The sequence below is a fragment of the Salminus brasiliensis genome, chromosome 2, assembly GCF_030463535.1.
Source record: "Salminus brasiliensis chromosome 2, fSalBra1.hap2, whole genome shotgun sequence".
Taxonomy (NCBI): Eukaryota; Metazoa; Chordata; class Actinopteri; order Characiformes; family Bryconidae; genus Salminus; species Salminus brasiliensis.
In genome coordinates this window covers 24,622,723-24,643,461 of record NC_132879.1, presented here as the reverse complement: position 1 = coordinate 24,643,461, position 20,739 = coordinate 24,622,723, and the positions used below count along the sequence as shown (strand labels likewise).

At 40.1% G+C, this 20,739-nt stretch overlaps 1 protein-coding gene across 9 annotated transcripts in view; it reads right to left on the bottom strand.

Moving 5' to 3' along the window:
* The window catches only part of cadps2 (Ca++-dependent secretion activator 2), a 133,750-nt gene that overhangs the window by 60,649 nt on the left and 52,362 nt on the right, over window positions 1-20,739 (bottom strand). For all 9 annotated transcript variants that reach the window (XM_072671339.1, XM_072671357.1, XM_072671347.1 and 6 more), the window contains exons 4-8: window positions 11,321-11,401; window positions 10,462-10,692; window positions 8,380-8,501; window positions 1,994-2,105; window positions 1,277-1,416 (exon numbers count right to left, since the gene is read on the bottom strand). In XM_072671339.1, the coding sequence (XP_072527440.1) occupies window positions 1,277-1,416; window positions 1,994-2,105; window positions 8,380-8,501; window positions 10,462-10,692; window positions 11,321-11,401 (686 nt within the window). The remainder of the gene's footprint in view (window positions 1-1,276; window positions 1,417-1,993; window positions 2,106-8,379; window positions 8,502-10,461; window positions 10,693-11,320; window positions 11,402-20,739) is intronic.

Here is a 20,739-nt window from a genome sequence, read left to right as displayed (position 1 = left end):
ACTCCCACATCCAGTCTCATTTCAATTGAAACACCTTTTGCAATTATCTTTTGGATAAGTCATTAACACTGATGTTCACTGATGTTTATGCAATGTGGATGTTTAATAAACTCGAAAAAAAAAACTTAATTGCCACAAACATGTTTTTTGGGTTTTTTTAAAAGCCTAAAGTGGTTCTCCTATGGCATGACTTAAAGAACCATTTAAAACTTTATTATTATTTATCTTTATTATTAGGAGTGTGGTGCAACCAAATCACACCCAACATAGAGCTATAATACACATCAGTTTATGATACGCTTACCTCAGTATACTATACAGGTTTACACATAGTCTGTAAACAGCTGTTGTACTTTTTTTTTTTTTTTTTTTTTTTTTTTAAATGTGGCACTCATTGCTTTTGTCCATTCCAACCTTTTTTTTGTAATATTGTGGTAAATATTGCATATTAGGAAAATTATGATGTTATATATATTACCATATTGCCCCACTCTAATGAGGAGTAAATAAGAGATGCCACAATCAGTTAAAATAATGGTATTGATGTTTACTGATGTTTATGCAATGTGGATGTTTAATAAACTTGAAAAACCCATAATTGTCACTTGGACAGTGACCAAACCAAACTCAAGATAATTCCACAAGGAATTTCACTTCTTTTTTCTTGTAACTGTAAATCGTGATACACAGAGCAGTCCAGTTTCTTAGAAAAACATTAACAAATACTCATATTTGTATCTGCAATCTTTGGCCTCTAGATGGCAACAACATTCTTTTCCAAAACCAATTTATGTTCCCAAATAACCTGCAATTAAGTGATTTTCAGTGAACTCTACAAATGATCAAGCAGCTTCTCAGCAACTACATGGACCTAAGAGTCTACATTTTGCCCTATTTTGTCAGGCATCGCAGGGTTGTCAAAGTGATTGAAATACATGCAAGTCTTATGATGATCCAAACAGATCTTTGCCTCCCCCTTGTGGAAAAATGAAATCTCTAGAATACACTAGAATAAACTCTGAAGATCAGTTTTGACAGCTATCAAATGTGCCTCAAATATGAAATGACATTTCATTTTTGATCATGTATCTAAAAAGTTATTTTTACACAGAAACATTTGCTGTGTGGGATTCCGGCACATAACAGCTCTAAGCGTTTGATTGCGATCATTATTTTTATTCCACATATAAAAAACCCCACTGGAGCAGGTGGTTCGGCCTTTTTAATATGTATGCTGATGCAGGAGCTGCGTGAACACCCTGAGGGGGAAACTTACCCGCTGTGCTTCATGTTGGGGGGCTTGTCCATGCGTACGGCCAGTTTGATCTTCAGATCCGTGTCCTGGCTATTTTTGGGGATCACCATCTTGTGCAGCTCTGCAGCTTTTGGCCCGTTTGTTGTAGGGTTCAAAACCACCTGATTAAGAAATAACAAGAGCTGACGGTACCAATGGCCAGAGCAGAAAACTTATGGATGTAAAGGAGGCAGAAAGAAGTGAGTGAGGAGACAGAAAATGACATAAAAGACTGGATGAAGTAGACGGAAGAAGTGCAAATGCCTGGTGAGGGTTTTTAATGGGAATCTCCATCTGTTACCCTGGGAGCTTGAGCCCTAATGACTTTAAGATTTCCTTCATGTAGCTCTGACTCATGCACACACACACATTCATGAACTCATACACAGCTTATTGCAATTTCTGTCTCCAGGATAATACAGCAAGGGCTCCTGACTGGGCCTGGAGCACTACAGTATAACAATAGTAATAACAGTAATAATAGTAACAGTTTAATGTGGAGCTGAGAGTGTGATAATTAGCAGATGGGCTGAGACAGATTAGAGCAGGGGAACCATTAAACAGCATTAAAACCAGTGACCATCCCATCTCTACTGTGTAAGCTGTGGAAACCATCCATAGTGTTGAAGCAGACACAAATGAAGTCAGATCAAAGTGCAGAGAAAGTCAGATGAATGAAGGTCAATAGATGAGCCTTACCCTTCCCAGCTCTTTGTCCTCCAGGGCCAGAACGCCAGTGCTTTCAGTGAACAGTTTCACTTTGACCACAGGCAGGGGGTGGGTTGTGGTGAAGTCCCCCTGCGTGCCCCACCTGCACAAGAACATAGCATAGTGTCTCCATGGATGGCTGGTCGCTCAGTGTGTGCCCAACAATCTGCAGCTGAGCTCACATAAGAGGTTGGATTTCAGCTGGCCCTAAACCACTAATCGATAATGCCAAACTGGCAATGTTTTTGGAGTTCACATTCATTTGGAATGTGTCTTGATGTCTTGAATGTGTCTTGATGCTATTACATGCTGTCTTTATAAGCGTCGTAAACTGTAAACTGGTCAATAAGAATAACTTATGGATGAAAATTATGTCCTGGACAGTAACATTTACCAGAGGTCAGACATTCATCTTTTACTGTTTATGAGAACTGTCCACTCAAGACCTGTGGATTTATATTGGGTAAAGGCACCCAGGGGTGCTGCCAGACAGTGCAACTGCCCTATATTTTGTGTTTATGTGTGTATGTGAGAGAGTGTGTGTGTATCTCCTGGTGCTATCCATTGTATGATAGTAAACAGACGCCGGCAGTCAGGCTGGACAGCCAGCTGGGTAGCATGGGGAGGCACGCTCTAACACACTTTGGCCTCTGAACCAGATAAGGACTCGTCACTGTGACTCAGCAGCTTAGCAATCACACACACACACACACAATTCACAGCAGCACAGAAATAATGAGTGTGTGTAGTGCTGTCCGCACACACTTTAAATGACCTCACACCTCTTAGGAGCTGACTGGATGCCACAACAATGTGGAGCCGCCGTTTCTAGACCCCCCAGTTTCCAAGGCAACGAAATGCCACTATATTCTGTATGTAACACAACTGTGTACAATTTCTATATCATACGTCATGAACTAGTAGCATGAATTATGGCTCTTTCATACAAGCATTTGCATACATACAAACATATTACTTATGTTATGCCTTGGAGAGCTGGAGAAATGTTGCACTCTTAAAATGAAAGATGCTTGAAATGGTTATTTGACTGATGCCATAGAAGAACCCTTTTAGGTTCTCAAAGAAACATGTTCATTATAGAGATGTAAAGATGAGTGTATTGTGAACGTATTAAACCCTTTAATTAGGGCCACAGATCACATCTTCACCCTCATAACTGCATTACTTAGCAGTTTCACTGACCCTAAAATAGAACCCTGTGGCACTCCACAAAACATGCCAAGTAATTCATAATAGTTTCTGCATTAGGATTAATAGCAGAATAATAAACCTAGGGCTCAAAAGGTTTAAGGCCTAAACAACAAGTTATTTTCCAATTCAAAGGTTCTTGACATGAACACATCTCTAAGACGAACATGTGTTTTTATGAAACCAAAAGTGGTTCTCCTATGGCATGACTCAAAGAACCATTTAAAACATCTTTATTATTAGGAGTGTGGTGCAGTACATGTGGCAATCAAATCACACCCAACATAGAGTTATAATACAAATCACTTTATGGAACGCTTACCTCAGTATACTATACAGGTTTACACATTCCAACCTTTTTTAAATAAATATTGTGGTAAATATTGCATATTAGGAAAAGTATGATGTTATATATTTGACCATATTGCCCAGCTCTAATGAGGAGTAAAGAAGAGATGCCACAATCAGTTAAAATAATGGTACCCAACATAGAGCTATAGAAATGGCTTTATGGTACACTTTCCTCAGTATACTACACAGAAGCTGTAAACAGAGTACAGCAACTGCATAAACTGTGAGTATCAATGTGGCGATGTAAAACTACACTGGGTATATTAGCCCAAGATCAGAGATGTGGCCTTCCCCCTGCTAAGACGGTTAGATTCTGACCAAGACAAATTCCAGCTGAACACAAGCAGCCTATATACTTACATATGTGCGCACAAGCATACCTCTGGTCCCTTCTAACTCAATTTGGATACAGCCCTGCACCCAGAATCACTATCTCCATTTCTGTGTTATCTATGAAGTAAGGCTCTGCTTGTCCATGTCTAGTACATCTGTTTCTAATGCCTGCAGCAGTCACTCACAAACTTAAGCAAGTGAAAATTGTGTCACATGCTTGATTAGTCGTATCTTTTTAAGGCTGAGTGTGAGCTTCCTTTGAAACACTGCATGTGGGGACACTAGATAAGACATGAGGAGACCGTGGACAAAACTCCAGATTTGAAGCCAAAACCTGTTGGCAGCTTCTAGCAAATTGTGACCCGAATCATTAAAGTGAGATTAAAACTGGGACTGGTAATTGTGCTAAAATTATGCATGAACTGAGGAGAAATACATGTACAGATCATCTATTCTCACTTATCCCACACAACAGAGATGTAATGAGATGCTGTTTTGGTCACTTTAACTTTAAAATATTCATCCAAATTGGAAAATACATAAAAAATAATCAGGATATATGACCCATGTGTGGGATGAAATAGAAAAGACTTTTATTTTTTCATAACTTAATGGTAACATTATGGTCTTTCCTCATCCTTTAGCATTACACAGGTTGTGCTTGTGCTGTGCTTTTAAGCAGTCTATAAGATGACATCATGTGACCACTGTTTAGAGAAAAAGCAGCTCAGGTAAACAGTGTTTTCAAACAATGTGAATGGGGCAAGGGTAAATATACAGTATGTAAATGTCATTTCTATATATGGACCACATTGAATGTAGAGTGAATTGTATGTTTTGATGTTGAAGTTTACATTTTACATTAAACTTTGCTCTGAATGTAGTTGTCCATCATATGAGCAGTGATGGTAAATTTTGGCCCAGAAACAAACAAACAAAATAAAATAAGAAAAACAACAACAACAACAACAACAACAACAATAATAATAATTTGTTTCAACTGTATTTAGAGCTCTGTTTAGGGCTGAGCCAACTAGAGCTGTTCATGAAAGCTGACATTGACCTGCAAATTGCGGTTGTCACACAAAAACCTGGCAAATTTACAGGAGAAGGAATACACACACACACACACACACACACACACACACACACACACACACACACACACACACACTTAACTTTCAATGGAAGACAAGGTAAAATGATTTTTCCCTAGTTAACTTGGAGCATTTCTATTGGTCGATTCATCATATTTTTTTTTACAAAAAGTGAGGAACAATAGCAAATGATGTTAAAATTGTCATTATGTCGAAATTAAGCTACAAAAACATTTTTACATGACAGTGATATGTTTCCATGGTAACTAAAAGTCATATGGCATAAATAAAAATGTCCTAAAATTTTAATACATTTTTGAAGATACATAATATTTGTCACAAACTTATGTTCTCAAACATCTGAGGGAATTAGACAAAAACAAACAAAAAAAAAAATGTAACAATGATTTTATTCAACATTTCACACTGTGATGTTGTACTATCAGTTGAACAAGAATATTTATACTCCTACACTAATGAGGAATGCTGTTGTTCAGTGATCAGTAGAAGTACTCCAGAGCATACTGTGGATGTAAACCATTTAAAATCGCCATATTTACCAGAGCTAATTAAAAGAATGCTGCATTGAAAGGTCCTGCTCAAATATTCTTAAATGAATTACAGTGAACTTTTTTTTTTTGCCATGCGCGTATAAAGAAAAGGGCAGCATGATTATTTAAAGGGCCAAGGCTGAGTAGCAGAAAGCCTAATAACCCCACCGGAATCATATCATAGACGCACCGCACAGCCACACACTCACCTTAATCAAATTATTAAGAGAGACATTTCAATTTCGAGTGCACACTGGGGGAGACAATGGGACAGTTGCTGGCTTGCTGAGAGAATAGAGATGGAGGAGGAGGCAAGTCTCTAGGCAAGAAATACTGCACTTCACCAAATTCCTGCCTTTCTATTAAAGGTTAAGAGATGCACCCGGTGAAGTTTTTTTTTGCATTATTGCATTTCCCCACAGATGAGTAATTACTTATAGTCACTCTGGATATGATGATAAATGAGGCTAAATGAGAGTGCTAAATGAGAGTGAACTGAATAATCGATCCATTCAGTGCTCCAGATGACACGCGCAAAGGGCACCTGCCTTTTGCCAAATATCATCAGCAGTGGAGCTCATCTAGGCTTGATGAATCTTTCCTTCATAGCTGCTATTTAAATACAGCAGCTATTGGAGATAAGCACAGTTCTCCTACAGTGCCAATTCCACGGCTGTTTTAAAAGTTATTGGTTTAACACAGTTCAACTGCCACCTTAATAACATGCCACGCTTCAAACATGCTCCAAAAATATGAGCATGAAGCTTAATCATGTATTAGGCTGGAACATCTGCAGTCTGGCATCATGTTCCTGAACATGCATTGCATGCTTACAACCTGAGGGAAGTGACGCAACCTCATGAAAACAGAATACAGACCGGACTAAATGACATCTGTGGTTAAAAAAGTTGTATGTCCTTAAGGGGACCTCTGCAGAAACAGTGCTGCGTCAAGACTGCAGAACGTCACAACGTCCAACCATGTCCCCAAATTTCTTTCCCATGAGTGCACACCAGCATACTCAACAAACAATATGAGACATTCTCAGACACAAGTCATCAGGCAGGCTAAAAGCTTCACTCTTCCCCCTTCATGCCCGCAAAACAGTGGCTTTTACTCACAGTGCAATCGAGGTCAGTCCTATCATTTCAGTAGACATGGCTTCAAGTCGACTAGACCATGGAGCCATTAAGGCTGCTCAACGGGTTATGTAACACAGAGCAGCCTTCAAGAGGCTTTAAACAATATCCATTGCCTCCATTCATATCCACACAGGATGCAGGCTATTGCCTCTTATATAAAGTATGGCATTTTGCATTTAGGACATTTGCACTTCAGAGCATCCAGTTCAGCCTGTTTTAAATATGCTTATAATGCCAATAGCTATGCTAACACTGAGCTGATGAAACCTAAAGAGACTCACACCGTGACAAAAGAGTACAGATTTTCATGGCAGCCCACAAGACGTCAGAAAGGTCTGATTCTGGACATTCACAAAGGTTCTGATCTGGATCAGTAAAATACTGTGTGCTTGGATTTCAAGGCACTGATGCATAATATTCTGCAGTTTTATTGTAGACGTCCAGATGTAAGTGCAGGCTACTCCCATTTACCAAATGTATGCATTGTATAAAGACTGTTGTGTGTAATGATGCTTTTACACTGTAAAAAGTAGTTTGCCCATTCAACCTTCATGTTCAGTTTGACACCAAATAGCCTCAAACACTGTGATCTCACCTTTGCCAGAATGTCCTGTGCTTAAACCCATGTGAGAGTAGGGTCATATAACATTATTTATATTCAATTTAAGATTTAAAACTATGATGATGGTAAACACAGGCAATAAAAAGGACCAATCTCTCCCTAACTGATGCCAACATTCCAGGGCGATCTGTATCTAAAGCCTTTCAAGCTTAAAGCATGATTCAGCCCAACCCACCATCCTTCAAGAAAAGACAAGCACCTAGACTAGACAGAGGTGGTTAATGGACCTCCCCTAGGTGTCTGAACAGCTGAGTCTCTTGCAGTCTTCAAGGCAGACTGAAGACCTTTCTTTCATCTCTTTCAGCAGCACTTAACTGAACACTAACACACGCAATAAATCTTATATCTGCATTATGTATCGTGTATCTACACTATATGCCCAAATGTTTGTGGACACCTCTTCTAATTAATGCAATCAGCTACTTTAAACTGCACCGTTTTCTGAAACAGATGTACAAATACACATGCACACACAGCTTGTCTAGTCTGTGTAGAGAAGTACAGCCAATAGAATAGGACTCTCTGGAGCAGATAAACATGAACCTATTGGCACCATGCCTAATGCAATGAGCTGTGGAGCAGCGGATCTGTGTTCTGTGGAACGATGATGCTCCATCCAATAATTTGGGGAGTTGAGGATGAGGTGAATGCAATCAAATCCTCAGGGCAATGCTCCAAACTCTAGTAGAAAGACCTCCCTGGGCAGAATAGAATATTACTCTAACAAAAGCAACACCCTTGATTTAAGAAGAAACAATAAATGAGCAGGTGTCCTAAAATTTTTGTCCAGATAGTGTATATAATTCATATCTAGCTGACAGGTACTGTACATCTTTGTTACTAGTCATTAGCACAGATTTGTTTCTGGCATCATCTTTACTTTGAACTCTAGCATCTATACTATCTATAGTATCTAGAGATATTTTCATGAGTGGAAAACAGAGCACTTTTATGTCACTCTATATAAGAGTGTCATGCGAAATGCAATAAATGTAAATGGAGGTTGGTTACTGGATTCCATTGTATCCTATTCAAAGAAAACCTGCATCATATACTAAGTTTCAACACTCACTGTGGTTTGGATGCCTCGGCTTGGTCTGTCTGGAGCTTCTCTCCTCCTTCTACTTCCATGGTACAATAAACGATTCTGTTTGCAGCCACTGACTTCAGCCCCTGCACCTCCATAATTACAATCTGCACAGAAACCAAAAGACAACAGTGACACTTTACAGCAACTTAACCTTAAATGCTATTTTCAGTAAATACATACAGTAGTACTATGGAACACTTTAGAACTTCCTATTTTGTCTGGTCCTGCACTTTACTGTTTACCAGTGTTTATCGCCACTGTTGTTATGCGAACATCTTAAAATAAGAGCAGATGAGCAGATTCACCTTAAACATCACTACTACAATCAGAGCTGGACCCTTCTGCCGATATGTGAGCTTGTGCTTGAAGGCTTAGAATAAAAAGAGTACAATCAGGCATGTTCTCACTGGGTCCCTGCCTCCTCCTCCTCAATGTGTCTCCTCAAGTGTCGGCTTGGTCATCGGACAGAGTTGGGTAACTTTTACGCATTGCAGTGGGAATTCAACAGCTAGTGGCTAACTATGGAACAGCACACATATGTAGGAGAAAACCTTTAGATCTCTACCCTAATATAACCCACCTTACCCAGCACACAAGGGCTATGTTCACGAAGCAGGTAAAATTGGCCCAAATGTTTTCACCAATTCTATTTATTTAGGCTGTTCCCAATATAATTTTAAATGTGACCTATATCCAGTTCACACTCCTAAACCGATGTACATGTGCAAAAGAGCAATGCTGACAGGCTGACAGCTGGGCTCATCACTGAGAATGCGCTCAGGTACCTTATTCAGCTTTGGCCACTTCTCTGGTTTGTGTACAAGGTTCCTTTAAACTTCACTGTTAGGCTTTCTATTTTCCTTTGACACTACAGCCACAATCTCCCGTGGTCCCGTTGGGACATTTCTTAGGAAACACAGAGCGGTTGTGGTATGTAACTTCTAATTTAGTTTGAACAGAGACATCACCCCCAACCAATTATTAGGGTATTTTACCTCCCTTACTGCTGTCGGCCGTTTCCCCTTCTCCTCAGCGAATGCTGGCTTGGCGTAAAAGTATAGGCACAGGTATCGGATCTGTTTCAGTACCGCATATGAAACGCTATGTTCACACAGCAGGTCAAAGTGACCCGAATCTTATTAGTCATAAGTATCACAGGTGTGTTTTCTGTGTGGCAGTGTGAACGGCAAAAAACACACTGAATCAGATATTTTCTTTTTTGATTTCAGCTGTCTTGATACGTGGCATTGTAAATATCTCATTTGCGGCAGTGTGACTTAATGTCAATCCTTTTTTTTAATGCAACTTTTATGTCAATCCAACATTGGCTAAGGAGAAGGGAAAATAGACGAAAGCAGTAAGGGAGGTTTTTAGTGGCAGGAAAATTATGCATCAGACCTCACCTAAATATTTGGAGTGAGGTCTTAGTTCAAATTAAAGTAGAAGGCACATATCGCAACAAAGCGCTCAGTGTTTGAAGAAATGTGTAAAGAAATGGCCAACCGCAGAAAACCATAAAAAACGTGGCTGAAGTGGTAAAGGAAAATAAATAGCTTAAAAGCGACATTTAAAGAAACCAAAGACCAAAACAAAACAAAAAATGGCCACGGGTGAATAGCGTGCCCTCTTTTACGGTGAGCTCAGACACATTCTTGGTGATAAGCCCAGCTGTAAGCCACTGGACCTCTTTGATGGCTCTTGTGCTAAAGGTGAAGATGAAAACACAACTTCTCGCAAGGCATTGCTCTCCTGAGCATGTGCCTTAAAGCGTAACAGCCTAAAAAACACACACATAGGATTAGTGTGTGTTAATTAGGTAAGGAGTTGAATTCAGGTGTGCTAGATGAGGGGAAAAAGCACAGCCATTTGCATAGTGTGGGATCCTCATTACTAGGATTGGGAACCGCTGCTTTAGCACATGAAGGGAAATGGAACTTTACTACAACTTGCATTATCAGTAATTAACATTAACAGTAAAAACAGAACAGAGCAAAAAATCTGGACCCAAAACAGAGAAACACAAAAGGACAAACGCAAGGATGAAATTGGGGACCTTTTGCTTACCTCCAAGGTGAAGGACAGCACCACGTCTGACTTGGAGAGGGGCAGGTCATTCTCGTCACCTATGTCCAAGAAGCTGTTCATAGGTGTGAGCTTTGGCTTGATTTTGGGCTTCAAGTCTTTGGCTACAGGCAGGCTCTCCAGGTTAGCCATTAGCAGGTTAATAGATGATCTCAGCTCTTCCACAAACATCATCTCCATGTCCTTTGACGTAAACTTTGGATACTTTCTCTCCTACCAAGTATATCGGGTAAGAAAATCAGGACAACATATGTCATGATACATCATGATAAAGTTATACGTTATAAAATGGCATTGTCATATTAGATATATGTGGTGTTCTGCTGAAATAATACCCAAATTGTGTTTATCCAAGATGCTACACATGAGAAAACAAAGAAGTGGCTATTATAATTACTTCCTGCTAAAAGAACATGCATCTAGGATTCTGGACTGGAAAGCGAGGCCCTGTGATTTGATCATTTATTGTGTAGGGAGCATTTGCCAACTACAAACAAGTAAGCAAACTACCCTCATTTGAAATGACTAAATAATCTGCAAATTTTTCTGGAAAAGAGCATCTGCTAAATGAACAAATGTGACGTCTTGCCAAACATACCCTGATACAGACAGTTTTGTGTGTTTTGAGAACAAAACAAATCTTTGGAATTCTCACAAGCACTCCGGGGGACCAAATCATAGTCTCCGTTAAGTGAAAACACCCCACTGAATTCTCCGCAATGTCTATGCTGATTAGATGCAATACAGTAGGGATCTGCATTCAAGACAAGAGCTGTATGCACACGCCCAAGTGTAACTCGGAAATGACAACAACGGTAAAACAGAAGCTCTGATGACATACTCTGGCAATTCTCTCAGTGAGCTGCAACCGCCCATCCAATTCTCTGCGGATCTGAGCTGCCTGCTCGTCCACATTGTCCAGCTGTGGGGGGAAAAGTAAGAACACAATCAGCCTAAACAATTCAGGAACCCTCGGCTGTTGGTCTGTAATGACACCAATAAACAGAGACGCACAGCCATTTAAAAATAATGATATTTTGTGCTGCCATACTGAGAGGACCTTCTCACAGAGACATTCAAACACTAAATCCCTTTATATGAGCACTCAGCTGGCCTTGCATCGTGTAGAGGGAAGGAAACCCTCTTTTTTTCCCCTCACTGGAAGTGTAAAACACACACACACGCTGCTATTTAATTTGATCACACAGTAAAGACCTATAGGCGTGTTGTCAAGAAAAGGTTTCCTCTTATTCGCTCATTGAGTGGGAGATTCACATACACACACATGCATGCACACACAAATTCACGCCCCCCCATCCTAGCACTGTTTCCACTTGATAAGCCTCTCTCCCTGCGGCAGCAACAGGGTTGACTCTTCACTGATTTTACACAGCACTATCATTATAGACCCACCAAGTTTGGAAGAACCACCACACAGCAGTTTAGCATGGGTGTATGCGTGTGCGTGTGTGTGTATGGGTATATTGTATGTGTGTGCATGTGTGTGGGTATTTCTATATGCATTTCTCATGAGCACATATTAAATCACTAAAGAAGCAATGCACATCAATCTCCTGCTGAGTCCAGTACTTATATCACATTACCATTCATTGCCTTATTATTATTACACTCACAAGAATCAATGGTCACTCACACACAGACAGAATTATACTGGGGAATGATGGGAAGACTACAGGCTATCAACCCTGCACTGTTTTCACCAATTACAGCTGCAGAGGCAATGTGAAGAATACAGGCTTAATGATGCAGTTATAGCCATGTCCAAGCACATAGTAGGTCTGCACAAAACAGTGAGCAGTCACAGTGTCGGAAATACACCTTTGCAGAAGTGCCAGTACTTTCAAAGCAAAAGGGAAGGCTGTTGTGAGCCACCGTTAATCTGTCAGGCTAAACTGACTGAGAGTGTGAGGAAATCGCTCATGTGTTCACACACACCAAGATGCCAGTTTATTAGTAGATAACAGCAGCATGTGATTTTACACTTCTGCACAATTCATTAGCCACCCTCTACCCCAACCAGTAATGAAAAGGGAACACTATAGGAGTGCAGCTAACCAGAAGCCAGCATATAGTAGTGTCATGCTGTTGAGCATTCTATTGGTTCAAGTTTATCTAACACAACACCATTTTTCCATAAACATTCCCCTACGTCTAAATTAAACGTGTGGCATTGGGTGGCGGTCCTTCACTGCTACAGTTGTAGTCAAAATCAAAATCAAATGTTTCCCCATGTTCATTCGTTCTTTTTCAAGATGTCTATGTTTTTTTAACAACAGAGACTAGTTTCCCTGTGTTCTGTTTATCAGTTTTTCAAAATGTATTTATGCCTATATTCGGGCTGAATGTGGCCTAAAAATGTAGTCCACTTTGAGCTTCATTTGGACCAAATCAGACAGATTAAAGCACAATTTTCATTTTCTGTTTTTTTTTTTTTTTTTAATTTTCAGTTTCTTTTTGGGATAAATAAAGTCCATAATCCCAATGTCATCCAATGCTGCATATCACAAACACCCAGAAACAGCAGTCCATAGTCAGAGAAAGATCACTGATGGAGGGCTAGATGATGAAAGGAAAGATGAAAAAAGATGGTTTAAAATATTCGGATTTAACATTGAATACAAAGGAATTGATATAGTGGGGCCAAGAAGGTCCAGGAAGTGAGCAGGGGTAAAGATAAAAGCCACCCAAGTAATCTCTTCAGCTTGCTAACAGCACATTGCACTAAGAGGACACAATGACAGGACAGCAACACTGTCCAATTGAAATCCTCAATAAATACATTCTATGGCAACTTGCAAATCTGCATTTCACTTAACTACCAACACAGTGATCAGGCAGACAGTCCTTGCAGAACAGAAAAGAGCAGTAACATGGTGATTTCTAGAGCCTAACCAATATTTGCACAATGGATTTACAGTTGAGGTTCCTTCTTCCTGCTAGCAGGCAGGAGCTCATGGGCGTGAATGATAATTGAAGCAATATGCCATGAGAGGGAGCCTGAGATGCTCATTAAAGACACTGGTCACTGATTAAGAACTAATGGTGTCATCCGTATTCCATTTCTGACAGGTAATTAAGGACTATGCAAAAACAGATAATCAATGACATTCAAAGCTTATCTATGGTTAATTAGTGCTAAATACAGTCTATGTTCAGATACAGCACACCATAATACTCCATAATATGGAAAGCTACACATATGAGTGCATATTAAAGGACAAAACATATAAGGAGATGTAATTAAGGTATGGTTGAACCTGTGGCTGCAAACAGCACCTATCATACAGTAAAAGCCAGGCACTTTAGTGGGGGTTTAAGAAAAATGTTGGCACTGAGCAAGCGGTTTGTGTGTTTATACTAAAAATACCCTTCATGAAGAATGTGACACCTTGTTATAATCAAGCATGCACATGCTTTAATTACCAAGTACTCAAATAAATTAAATTCTGAGCTGCTTCTAAGATCCTTACCAATGTGGTTCCGATTCAGAATACAGAGATATAATTTAATGCAGATAGATATTCTGCAGCATATACACTATACTGTCAAAAGTATGTGAACACCAATGAGTGTCTTAGGCTAATTAAGCCACACCCACTGCATTAAGAAAGGTAAAAATGCAATCATTGGAGTGACGAATAACACTTCATCTGGCAGGATGCAGGATGAATGTGGGGTTGGCGACTGTTTGGAGAATGCCAGTGGTAGCAATTGGTGGAGAAGGAATAATGGTCTAAGGCTGCTTTAATGATTTGGGTGGATGTCCATATGCCTGACCCACTTATTAGGATTATTAGGACGTTGTGGCTGCCCTAATATCGCATTGTAAACAAGAAACATGTTCAGTATTTATGACTCACACTGTACACACACACACTGTACTCTTGCAAATAAAGGTGCTTTATAGAGTTCTTTGAAGAATCCAATAAACACCCTTAAGCTGAACTAGGTGAATGCTGACTGTAAGTCAGACCTTACTGCCGAGCAAAAAGAGGGGAACCAATTTTGTTATAGCCCATGGTTTTGGTGTTTTAGCAGAGGTTTAGCAGACGCTCTTACCAGCTGTCCACTAAGAAAATATCCTCAGTTAGTGTGAATAGAGTCCAAAAGATACATCTAAGCTCAGATGCTGAATGAGATGGGATGTTGGGTGTCCACATGCTTTTGTACTGTAGTGTACTGTATATCTCATACATTAACACTGCCAACTTATCTGAGTCAAACTAAGGTGGAACCATTTTTGGAAAGGATGTAACAAAAGGCAATTAGGCTAAATTTGTTGTTTGGTGGAGCCACTTTATAGCTTATAAAAGTATTTATTATCTATACTATATGTCCATATGTTTATGGACACCCCTTCTAACAAATACATTCAGCTACTTGAAGTTGCACCCTTTGCTGACACAGATCTGCAAATGCACACACACACACATTCACACACATTCTCACACATTCACACACATTCACACACATTCACACACATTCACACACATTCACACACATTCACAATGTCTGGTCCTTATAGAGAAGTATTAAAAAAATTGGGTATAAAGCCCCGGTATGCAGTGGATCTGGAATGATGGTGCTCCATCCAAACTTTTTTGGGATGAGCTGGGGAATTGGCAATGAGGTGAGGTGGTGATCATCCAACATCCTGACCTCACTAACACTCACTACACTCACTAATCCTCACAGCAGGTGCTCCAGAATATAGGAGAAAGCCTTCCCTCGACAGTAGAGACAGTTGCTTAAACAAAAGCAGGATGAACAACAAGGAATGAGCAGGTGTCCCAATACTTTTGTCCATATAGTGAGTCACACTTTGCTCAGTATGGCACTTTTTGAAGTTTTAAATGTGCCTCAGTTGCCTCTCCTGGGTCCAGAGGTCATTCAGTCATAAAGGACAGCCAGAATGACCGTGTCAGCCCTTCTTTGGGCTGAGAAAAACAAAACTGCAGAGGTTCCCAGTGGTCCATTCCAATACTGAGGCGCACACACACACACACACACACAATGTGACTTTTCACACACATTTACGCCCCTTCAAACACACATACACACCCTAATCACGGCTGGTTTCCTGCCCGTTGCTGTGATACCAAGTTGCTATTTTCCCCCCGTTACTCTATTTTGGTTTGGCTACCATTTCTATGACAACAAGGCTCAGGGACCTCCTAATGACAGACATCACCAGCCTGGGGAAAGGCATGCTAATGCCACACTCCATTCTCCACAGAGCCCACCTTCCCCTGGCTGAATTAACAGAACCCATTAAAAACAAAGCTGCCACCGCTCACCTGGAACGGTCCGTCAGTGTCTTTCCTCCCTTTGAAATATTAACCAGAAGGCAGGAAGACAGCTAATGGTGTCGTGACCCCTGTGGTAGGTCACGGAAAAAAACAAAAGGCTCCATATTTGGTGTCACACCAAGTTTTTGAGGATATGACCATCAGAGTGCTTTCTCGGAGTGAGATGTAGCTAATTCATTAACACTTCCTGCCACTTCACCTGCCTGCTGTCTCCTTTGGCCCTGGCCACTGCACGCTAATGAGAGATGACAGGGTGATGGGGCCTCAGAAAGGGCCGAATGTGTTCATTAGGGAGACGATGACAGGTGCAAGGAGGAGGAGAGGCAGAGAGATAGAGGGATCTCTCTCGCTCTCTCTCCTCGTTTGGACATAAATGTGGTAGCATGGCAGGGCCACTGGCCTCCCTCTTCAGATGGGAACAGCTGGCCTTTTCCATTTTCTCACCTGAGCCACAACCCCCTTCACACTGCCTCGACAGCTGCCCCAGCACCTTTACTCTGCCACTTTCTGTCTTTAGGTTTGTGTACTGGGCTCTGTATATTCATCACTTAGCTATAGGTCTAAAGAACCATCACTTGATGTACAGGTTCTTTAAACTAGCACATGTCTAAAACAAACATGCTTCTTTATGGAACCAAAAGTGATTCTTTTATGGCACTGCTCAAAGAATCATTCATATGCATACCAGCAATACATGTTGCTGAAACACCTTAGAACAAATAATTATAAGGGGAGAAAAATATTTTTGTCCATAAGTTTACAGTGTTTCCAAACTACACCTATAATCTATAATATGGCATAAGCAATTAAGCAATTAAAAATACCAACCAGACCCTAAAGAATGCTGATCAGCTTCAGAATATTTGGACTGTTCATCACTTTGTATTATTTAACACTATGTGACTTTATTTGAGACATTAAAAAATAGGGATGCACCAATCTGGCTTTTTCAGTTTCGATACTGATACATAAACTTAGCATATTGGTTGATATCCCATACCGATCCTATACCATGTACCAATGTTAAAAAAAACAAAAACAAAAAAAAAAAAACCTGTATACCTCACCATGTGGGAGAGACTAAAGGCATCAGGATTTACTTAAATATTACTTTACTAACTTTGTAAAACTAAATATAACAAATTAACACATAGATATAAATGTACTATTGCTATTTAAAAAGTGAAAATAAGTACCTTCTCCTTGTCAAAGGCACAACGCACAGCAATCAATCTTATTTTTAAAGATTTAGCGTAATTCAAAATAAAATCTAGCAGCTAAACCTAAGAATAAATAAGTAACTTGGTCAAACATAGAAGCTGCAATCAAAAACTGCAAACATGTAAACATTTAGTGCAGTCCACACCAAAAAATGAAAGCGAAAGGATCGGTTCCATGGATCAGCCTAATTATCCGATAACCGATCCAGCTAATTTTGTTAATACCGGGACCGATATCCGATCCTAATATCAGATGGGTGCATCTCTATTAAAAAGTATTGTATACATTACAGTCATATATGACAATTCATCAATGTGTACTAAAAGTTTAAAGTCAGACCTCGGCCAAAAGTATCCAAATGATATCTCAAGTTTTTCAAAATATTTCCGTCCACACAGAGATGAAAATGCTTGCATGCTTGCCCTGTATGGGTCGACAGTACCTCATAATGAGAGACATTAAACACCTCAAAGAAGGAAGGAAACACAGAGGTTTAATCCCAAATTACACACTACACTAGTGTGTAGTACTGTAGTGTACCATGCAAGTCATAACATTACGGATTCTAAACAGAGCATTATATAATTGTGATACAACAATATTTACATTTATTCATATATCAAAATATATAATCTCCAACTCGTAGAGCCTTTTCAAAAGCTCCATTTTCAGTGACCACAAACTGTGTTTTCGTGAGAATCAGAGGCCAAAATGCAGACAAAAACATGGGGAAACGTGTGGATGGGGTCTCAGTTTAATTTTTGAGAATATTAATGTATCACAATTTTTCATATTTTCAGTTATTAATAGTACAGATGACACAGATTTTTCGTCTACATTGTTTAAATTTTTCACCTTCTATGTCCCCTCCAAACCCCTTCATCCTCGGTTTGCCTCAGAATTACACGCATTCTCTTTTATTTATTGGTCTTTCTCCTATTTTTTTTGTCTCTGTCTTTTCAATCTTCATACTGTCTCAGTCTGTCCGCTGCTGTCACTCTCAAGTCTCCACAGTCTAATTCTGTCCCCCTCAAGGCCCCTTCAACACAAACACTCGCCTCAACTGTTTCTGTCTTTCAGTCTGTCAGCCTGTCTCCATCTGTAAGCATTCCTCAATCCATCTCTCCCTGTGCCTGTCACTTTTCCTCTCCTCACACCCCCCTTCACCACCTCTGTTTGGCACTCTCACTCACACGCTCCTGCACTCATCTGGCATTTGCTCAGTCATGCTTTCAGTAACTCCACGCTACGATTTCTTCATTTTGTTTACTTTCACTCACTGTAAACTCCCCTGGAAAAGACCTGCCAACAGCAGGTGGAAAAGTAAGTAATGCCGAGAAGGAGAAAGGAAGAAATGGTTTAAATCAAACATCAGCATCAACAGCACTGCAATGGTTGGAAATGATGAACTTCTTTCCATTTGTAACTTGACAAATGTCAACCAAGTTAATATGAATGGGCTGACAAAATGTCAGTCAAACGACAGACTAGAACAAAGCCCTTCAGTCTACCATACGGTCATTACTGATGAATCACTAACAAGGTCAGTCATAGACCACAAGCTGAGCCTCATAATAAGACTGTTTCTAGCCCCAAACAGCCTACTCTGAAATAGATCATTTATTAGTGCGCACACACGCACACACACACACACACACACACATACACACATACACACATACACACATACACGGTATACCAGACCATCAAATTGATAGACGGACAGACAGACCGACCGACCAACCGGCCAACAGTCAGACAGACAGACAAACAGACAGCTAGACTGACAGACACAGACAGACAGGTACACCAACAGACAGACAGACGGACAGACAGCTAGACAAATAGAAAGGCAGACAGACAGTTTTACCAACAGATTAATAGACAGACAGATAGAACAGACTGGTGGACAAATAGACTTTGGTTAATGGGCCGATTTATAGGCAGACAGACAGGCAGCCAGACAGAGTGCATACATACATGTGGACATCAGAAGAAGCCAACAAACGACTAATAGCCATCCATCAATGCAATCCTTAAAGAGCAAGTAAACTTTATTTATACACATTTTCATACACACATGCCTCTTGTAAATACTTTTTGTAATTACATTTTGCTAAAACAAGGGATTTATCTAACAATAATCAGTCCATGCTAATCAGTTGTGTGCCCCAAGAGGTTAAAGATTTAGCTCTGCTACAGCTATAACTCATATAACAGCCTCAATACACACACTAACTTCACCCCTCATTCATACACTTGTTATCTGCACTTCCTAGCTTGCATTTTTCAAAATTGCCTGAGACGGGGGTGTGGTGGATAAACTCTTTAAACGTTAATTGATCGAGGACATGAAGAGCTCCAGAAATAGCTCATTTATGTGACAGACACATCTCCTCCTTTATCCTTTTTATTGCTCCTTTTCTCTTGCTTAGTCCTCCAGATTCATCCTTTTTATTTTCCTAAGCAGTCCCTGCCAATCCCGTTTCCACGGTATCCACATCTGAGAGGTCCTGGGTAAAGGTAGTGTACAGCTTAAACGGCACTTGAAATTCTTCACTCACTCTTGAGCAGAAACTTGTGCTTGGAGACTTGTCTTCACAGTCTGCTTTCCATCACATCCCTGAACCTCCTTTTATCAATTCACAAATACACTGGGAAATGTCAGAGGGGACAGAGTCATGCCATGTCAGTGGAGCTATTGAGACCAAATATGAAGCAGAAGTGACAGCCAGCAGCTAAGATTCAGCCCTGCTTTGAAAATCAATGCATCAGTTCATTAGAAAGCACAGATAATACTTGTAATTTGTTGGAATCTTGTCAATCTTAAACAATGCTGCACCGTGCTAGCTAGAGGGAAAGCTTATACAGACTAAAAGCATGTTGTTTAAAGGCACTGATTAATAATTTAAGTAGTCTTGTATAATCAATAACGGTTGCAGTCACTATGCAATAATATGATTTAGCAGTTGATGTTTGCTTTATTAGGTTGGTGGTGGTCATACTTTCTGTCAGGCTCAGGTCAGATTTGGACTGTAAAACTGGTGCTCAGTGCCCAGCCTGACTGGGCTGGGATGGCAATTTCCCGCCCAATTAAAACTGTAAACACAAACTACAAGCAAACTTAAGCAATATACGTATTTGAGTGGTTTCTCAAAGTGCAGTCTTCTTTACTGGGTAGGGTTACAGCAATATACTGGTTATAGATATACCATGGTGTGAAAACTGATTGACTGAATTCGAAATGCAAAAGAATCCCATAAATATCTTACTATTTCCAGAGTTTAAAAACCAAACAGCAGAAAATAATTAGCAAATTAATCCATAATGAAAATAATCATTAGTTGAAAACAAAATGAAGAAAAGAAATTTAACAGATAAACTGAATACCTACTGCCCCATTAATGTGTCGACCAGACTGCTAATTGCACTAATCTGCTAGCAGTAATTATGGTAAAGGAAGAGGTATTCACAGACCTCCTGCCAACTCTCTTTCACTACAACTTTCCCTAGGGAGGGCTTGTGGCAGATGACACACAAGGGCATGCTGATTAGACCATTTCCCCAACAGCCCCTGACCTTTATGGAGCGTCTTTAAAGAGGCCAGTGATTGGGTAAAACCACCTGAGCTCAGGTAATTAAGGTAAAGGGCAGGAGACTCAAAGGCATGCTAACACACTCACTGATGTGGAGGAAAACACTACGAGTC